This window comes from Haplochromis burtoni, unplaced genomic scaffold (assembly GCF_018398535.1).
Source record: "Haplochromis burtoni strain Fernald_Lab_line unplaced genomic scaffold, NCSU_Asbu1 Contig_18, whole genome shotgun sequence".
Taxonomy (NCBI): domain Eukaryota; kingdom Metazoa; phylum Chordata; class Actinopteri; order Cichliformes; family Cichlidae; genus Haplochromis; species Haplochromis burtoni.
In genome coordinates this window covers 1,545,402-1,553,185 of record NW_024582379.1, presented here as the reverse complement: position 1 = coordinate 1,553,185, position 7,784 = coordinate 1,545,402, and the positions used below count along the sequence as shown (strand labels likewise).

General features: G+C 39.4%; 1 protein-coding gene across 3 annotated transcripts in view; it reads right to left on the bottom strand.

Annotated features, from left to right (window-relative positions):
- Positions 1 to 7,784, bottom strand: part of ntrk2a (neurotrophic tyrosine kinase, receptor, type 2a) — a 111,840-nt gene that overhangs the window by 27,261 nt on the left and 76,795 nt on the right. For all 3 annotated transcript variants that reach the window (XM_042218346.1, XM_042218347.1, XM_005916183.3), the window contains exon 14: positions 6,815 to 7,003. In XM_042218346.1, the coding sequence (XP_042074280.1) occupies positions 6,815 to 7,003 (189 nt within the window). The remainder of the gene's footprint in view (positions 1 to 6,814; positions 7,004 to 7,784) is intronic.

Sequence of the window (7,784 nt, the reverse complement as noted above, 5' to 3'; positions counted from 1 at the left end):
CACACACACACACACACACACACACACACACACACACACACACACACACACACACACACACACACACCAAGAGCTGAGATTTATGTGTGATGTGATTAAGAGGTGCATTTGAAGAAAAGCTGTCCACTCAGAATATCACATTAAAGCTCAGCTAGACTCTCTGAAGAAGCTGCATCGATCGACACTGTAAGCTACTGAGGTCCATCCTAACCCAATACTGTAACTGCAGACCTACGGAGAAAAGAGAAACACACAGCTGGTCTGCATCAGATATTCAAAAGCATCAAATATGAGGTCAAGACCATATGATATTTTTGTTTTGCTTAAGGCATTTATACACTCATAAATTCTTGTTATGATACGTGATAGGCTGCATATTGTCTCCGTCAAATCCCGTCTTGGCCTTCATTTGTAACCTTTGTGAATTAATGGGAAGGAAACGTCAAATAAGAAAATGAATTAAAACATTTTAATTAAAAAGACTGCAGATCGTTCAGTCCCATCTGTCCTGCGTTAAAACCCCCCCCCCCCTAAAATGAACAAAAAGAAAATGTGGGTGGTTTAAGGAGGACAGTGTGTTTTCTATACTACAACCTCTCTTTTATTTTGATAGCTTGTGTGTGGAAGATTTCTGTGAGCTTCTATCGGTCAATGAAAAAGAGAAAAAACAACATACTGGGCTTTCTGTTAGGATGGTGGAAAGTACTCCAGATGCAGATTCTATGATACACTAAATATACGTTTTCTTGTCCCCGGGCCTCAAATACAGGCTTCTGTCAGAAACCAGTGCCTTACACAGGGATACACACTGGGTGTCCTTCCGTATTGGTGGCTTGCAGCAATCTTCGATGCCAAGAGCTAGCGATGCTGTTTGAAAGAGCAACAAAGTCCACATAAGGAAGTTCTTTCTTCCATGTGCTGTGTGGTTACCCAGCAAAAGTATCATGGTCATGTTTGGGGAAAGATTTTCATTTCAAAACAAACAAGTCATGCATTGTGCTGCAGACACAGTTCCACCTTTTAATATTTTACTCAGATGGCAAGGGCCTAAACCCCATCAGCTTATAGTTTAGGATGGTTCGATCAAATAAGTCCTGTAAGCATCTGAATATGTGTTTACATGATGAAAAAGTGACGCTGCGGATCTTTTTCGTTTTTGCAAATCAGCAGCATGTGAATAACTTCTACCTTCTAAACCTGAATACATAATCCTGAGGTATCAGCATGAATAAAAGTCAAGAATATTTGTAAATTGTTTCATCATTTACTAATTATTTTATCATCTATTTCTCCTAAAATTGAGTCTTCATCTCAAATAAAAAAACCAACATGTCGCTGATCACCACAATTCCCTTTGCAACAACGGCGCACAATAAACTCACATCCCCACAAGAAAGCTACCCACCATTTAACCAGCTAATTACCTCACCGCACTATTTTCCTACTGCAGTTGTCTAATAAGCATTCATCCATGAAAATGCCTTGCACCACTTCTCCTTAATTAACATCCTCAAATAGCAAATAAATTGATGTTTGCAGACCAGTGCTTCCCGTACCGCTTTTTCCCCCTCCTTTCTTTTCTTTAGTCTTTGGCAGGAAGATGTGGTTATTCGCACAACCTTTTCCTGCAATTTTCTTTTTTGTGTCTTTTTTGGTTAGATTTCCAGTGTCGTCGCATCTATTTTGCATGTATTCAAGCATTAGCATTTATTGTCTATCAAGAGCGTAAAAGAATAAGTCCTTTTATTTCTAATGGCCGTATTTCAGTCATTAAATAATTGTGCTTTGCAGCTGCTTTCCTTTTGCCAAGTTTACAATCTGTCTTCCACCTCACTTTCATTGTTACACTGTGTCTCCACATGCCGTGCGACATATCACACCCCTTCTCCTCAATCAGTATCCTTAATTAAGATCTACTAAAATATAATTCCTCATTTACCAGACTTAACACACTTACTCTCTGATGTTTTTCCTAATTAGTACCCGTTTTCCATGCTTATCATATTCACTCATTTTCCCTCATTTGCATTCTTCCATCTATTCTCATTATCTTACTCTCACTTTCCTTATTTAGCGTTCCTCTGTTTCGCCATTTATCTCTCCCTGTTGCTGTTCCTCTCGGCTGCTAAACCTATCAGTTTTTAATCAGCATCCTCTAAGTATTAACATCCAGGCACAGGTTCTTCCCCCGTTCTGTTGCTCCATTAGTTTTTTTCCATTAACTGTTTATGACAGGGTTTACAATATTAACATCAAGAAGAAGAATATTTCCCATCGACCCCCTCATCTTCCACCTTTTTTGCCCTCCTGCCTTCATTTTTCCACCACATCATTTAGAGTCCCATCACACCTATCCTTCATCAGCATCTTATGAACTCCCAAATAAATTAATGTCTGGGGACATAATTATTCTCCGTTTGCCATCTGTTTCATATTCCGTTCCTCTTCGTCTCATCTTCCCAAATTCTTTCCATTGCGTTGAATGCAGGCATAAAACAGCTTGAACAGCTTGGAAAAACTGAGTTCGGTACTTTGAACTGAGCAACAGGATAAGTCAAAGACACAGTCGTGTTTGACAGATGCTTTGAGAAGAGGACAACCAGAAACGTCAAACGTTCTTCAGTAATGTCATGGCACTGATTTTTCCTGACTCTGCGCCCTCCTATCAGCAAGCGTAGCTAATTGTGACCTAAATTTTGTGCGTCAGCCTGTGTGTGTGTGCGTGCGTGCACATATGTTTCTTTGTAAACCGGTGTCTTCAAATATAGTCAACACGTGTTGACTTGTGAATAACATTTTCCAGAGTGAAGTTAATCCCCATTCCCTGGATACAAAAAAATACAAAGCCCAAAAGACCAACTCGTATAGAAGCAGTGGAAGAATTGAGAGGTACTGAACACAAAGCCAAGAGGATGATGTAAGAAAGATGATGAAAGAAAAATCACTTTTTCAACACTGCTACTGCAGATATTAATAACAAGTCCTCTAAAATCTCTATTTGAGCTTAAACACCACAATGAAAAGCTTAGACACTTTTGGTGTTTATGATTTTACTATTGTGGCCCTACATGAGCCTACATGACCCTATATGTGATCCTACACATATAGTTGGATCCAGCAAGAGCTCAGTCAGCTTAGCTTAGCTGCACAAAGGCAAAAAATGGTAAAATAACTAGCAGCCAGTCCTCTGCCTCTCATTTACAGTCATTAACATTTCAGTTTTTGTATAAATGTACATTATTGAGTTTTGCAGGTGCTGGTGGGCACATGTTTCTGCCTTGGTCCTGGGGTTTTGTGTTGTTTTGAGGTTTTATATTCTTAGCAACCCTGCTTGGTTGTCATTTGTTGCTTTATATTCATGGTTTTTAGCTTCAGAGTTTATTATTATTATATTTTTGTATTCTGATTCTTGTTTTGATTTGTCATTCTAGTGATGATTATGTTTCTGGGATTTTGAGCCTTAACTACCGTTCCTGCCTTTATTTGTTTTTCTTAATGTCTTTTGTTAGATTCTCTGCCTTCTCTTTCCTCTCTGATTTGTCAGTGTCATTATACATGGTTGCTCTCTATAGTCTGCATTTTTAATTATATAAAAATGTCAACTTAATAACTTGATATTTGAAGTTATTTTCTCAAAATTTAGAGACCTAACCCTAAATTTTGACATATGGAAGGCCTTTTGGTTTTTGGGTTTTTTTTCCAGTGGCAGAAACGAGTTCCCATAGTTGCCCCTGAATAAGCTAGGCTTGTTTTAATCTTGTTGTTTATTTCCTGCTTCACTTTTCTCTTGTGGCTTGATTTGTGTTTTCTTCCTGCTTGTCTAACTGTTACCACCTGTATTGATTACATACACCCAAATCATCCCTTGGTGTATAAATAGCCCTGTCATCCCCATAATCTTTGCCACAGCATTTGACCTTTTACCTCACTTAGTCTATTGCGTGTTGTCTTTAGCCTTTGTAATCAAAAAAACTGAATCAGCCACAAGTGGCTCATGAGCTCTAGCATGATTTGGTTCTTTTAGCTCTGGTATGTGTATGAGTCATCCACGAAAGTCTTGAATTTATGAGTGGCTTAACATATGCTGGGACACAGTCACACACAAACCTACACTTTCTATTTTCCCATTCTCCCATCAGATCTTACGGCAGCAGCTTCAAGGTCATTCACATGAGAGCAAGAAGAAATTTATTTTATAGCTTGTAATCAACTGATAAATCTTTAGTTCTACATCAGAGTTGATTGGGGTCCATGTTAAAGAGAAGTGAGATTTTTTTTTTCGCTACATACTTAGATTTCTTCCATGTTTTAGTGTCTACTTTTTTTTTTTTAGTATTTTTGTTACTATCCATTACCTGCTCTACTTTTCTCTTCCTCCCTGTCTGTCCTCACCTGTATTGATTAAATGCACCCAAAGCATCCCTTAGTGTATATAGTCATATCTTTCCCCTTAGTATTTGTCACAACATTTATGTTCTCCTCTATCTCAGTTGTTTTTTCTTCCTTCCTTGAATTGTGTTGATTTTTGGATTATTTATCAATTATTAAAGCTCACCATAAATTCCATAAATTATATGTATTTTATATACTGTGACAGTTTTTTGTTTTTTTTTGGGGGGTGCAGCCAGTCTAGCTGTTTCCTATTTTTTATGCTAATGCAAGCTTACAGTGAACTCACACCACCTTCATATTTATCATCAATCTTTAATATGCGGCAGCATGACTCTGTTCTTGGATTCCCTGCCTTGCCATGTGTATACTTTCAGGGAAACCACTACTAGCAATCAGTTGATTTGGCTGATTTACTGGGTTTTGCAGACTGAGTTTTGGCTCCTGGCCTGCCTGAATCAGTGTTCAATTATTCCTGAAATTTCAAACAATCTTTGCTGCCATGGTCTAGAGTGTACCTCTCTCTCATTCTTTGTGTATCTTGTAGTCTCCCCTGTTTGTTCTCTCTCTTTGTCTTGGCATGGCTCAGCATCCTGTTCACACTTCTTTCCTCAGTTGCACCTGTGATCCACTCTCCTATGAAGCCCTTCAGCCCATATGACTTACTCTATGCTCGAGTCCTTGCCAGAGTTTTTCCAACCTGGTAGCAACACATGTCTAGTTTTGTATTCTCTTGATCTTGTTTGAAACCATGTTTAACTGTATGCCCCCTGTGTCTCAGGTTCACTGCCAGTTTGCCTTAGTCTCCTCAGTCTGCCACAACGTGTCAGTCTGCCACTTTTCAGTGAAGCCAACTCAACAGATCGTTGCCACCTTCAAGAAACTCCAGCCTGGGTCTCAACCATTTACAATTGGTCTTTAATAAAACAAGGTTGTGCATGGTTATCTGAATGGCGCAATTTCTGTCTTAGTGGTCCAAAAAAAATGAATGACACTTTGACAGGGTTTTCCTGAAATTTGAATCTTCAAATTGAATCTCCAGAGAAGTTTAGTGGAAAGAAATGTGTGATATGATAGTCAATGTAGTGGGAGAATATGCTCATATACTCTTATACTTATTTTAGTTGTGAACCCAAATTTATGTATATGTGAGTGATTAGCAAAACATAAACACAACAGTTACCACCTTTTCATATCTGTGTGCTTTACTGAAGCTTCTTTGTAATGTTTGTGACCTGCTTTCCAACAATGCTAACTCTGCTAATATCATTATTTTTAATGAGGTGCTCACTTAAAAAGACAGTTGCACAACCGAAGCTTTGCAGCACACTAACATTTCCCATAATTACACGTAGATCCATCATCTCAGCAGAGTAATTGTTGCTTTATTGCTGCGCGAAAGAGGCCTGCGCGATCATTTAAGCAGAGACGTGTACCTGCTACTGATTCCTCCTGCATTCAATATTACAGGATGGTTAAGACCTCTTTTTAAAAAGAGTTCAGTTCCTGGCATTCAACCATGTGCCACTTTGCCAAACTGTCTCCATCAAAGGCTATTGTACCGGTCTGAAAAGGCGGAGTGCCAAATAATCGGTCAGATACTTTCAGTATTTATGCAGCCTGTCTGTGAGTCAAAGGCACACACTGTGTAATAGTTGTAATGGCTGTAATATATTAAAAATGCACATGCAGGCACATGCACATACACCACAGTGTGTTATTGACTTTCATTGATCCTAAGCGCTTTCATTCTTCGTCATTTGGCTGTAAATCCCAGTCAGTCTTTTAGTTATAATGCAGGACTGAAGAGGTCGACCTCCAGTCCCCCATTATTATACAACCTAAACCTTGCTCTCAACAGAATGAGCACACATGAACACACACACACATACACAAATGCGTGGGTCCATAATTTACTGCAACACAAGGCCAAATCCTGGAGAAGCTTTTATAACTTGCCAATAATCATAATGTCATGTTGATGGACCAGGTCAATATCCTTGTGCATTTTCTGTCTGTCTATTTGTCTGTGGCTCTCTTTCTCTCTCCCTCTGCTCTTCTTCTAGCTTCTACTTCGGGTTTGTCACTTTCTCATTTTCACTTGGTTTAAAAAATTTAAACCACTGGCTAATAAGGTCTAGCATCATTTGGTTTCTTTAGCTCTGGTATGTATATGAGTCATCCATGGAAGTCTTGATGAATGTGTCCCTAACGTATGCTGGGGCACAGCCGCACACAAACATGCATATAATTAGACTTTCTATTTCCCATTCTTCCCTCAGATTTTATCAGCAGTAGCTCCAAGGTCACTGAGATGACAGCGAGGAAGGATGTATATAGTAGCTTGTGATGACAAAAGTTTGATTCTAAATCAGAGTTAATCCGGGTCCACGTTAAAGATATGTCAGATTTTTCTTTTACTTACATGTGTCAGTCTTGAGCAGGCTGTTTGTGCTTCTGAAGTATTGAGGGTTTTCGATCACTGGGATCTTGGTCATGCCGATGATTACTGCGTCAGGGCCCATCTCCGAGGACGAAGGAGTGTTGCTGCCATTGGAGACGTGGTGAAGAGGAGAGGCAGAGTCATCGTCATTGCTGATCACTGAAGATGGTCCTAAGTAGGAGAGAAATGGGGATAAGCGGTGTTTGAAAAGCATTTCAGCTATGTGATCAGTATGAGGACACAAGAGGAGTAATTAAAGCTGTTACTGGCAGGCAGCGAGGAGATAAAATCCCACAGACCCCCAAACCTTCCTAACATTAGAACTCTAGCAAGCTCTCTTTTTCTGTTTTTCATACAGCTATTTCTTGGTGGACAAGCCACATGAGTGCCTTCAAGAAAAGATTGCCTCAAAGTGTGCACTATTATCCCCATTTGAACCATTATCAAGTCTCAGCCCTTACTTTAGGCAAAGCTGTATTTTTCCTTGTGCCTGACTATTCTGGCTGCTCAGAACAACAGTAAAGAAGCTTGTGTTTACACGACACATCATTGCAGCTCCTTTGTTTCATGCATAGCTCTGTCCGTCATTACAGCATTATTCACAACTGTAGTTCAAGCTGACTTCAGCACAAATTAAACAGTAGCTGCACTGATATTAACACAAGGCTCCAGAAACAAAGTGAATCAGAATCAACACTTGTAACCAACAAGTGCTGACCTGTGTTAGATGGTCGCCTTACTGCATATGTAAACTTTGTACATTTCTTTTTAATGTGAAAAAAATGCATTTTTAAAATTATATTTCATGTCTCACTGACACCCAAAACAAGCACCCGACCACAGTGAGTTGTATTCTTAAATGCAGGGGTTATTTCCAGTCCAAGTCTCCACTGATTTTGAATATCATACAGCCTTTTTTCTGAAACAGAGCTCCTCAGGGGGAGGGGGGGGG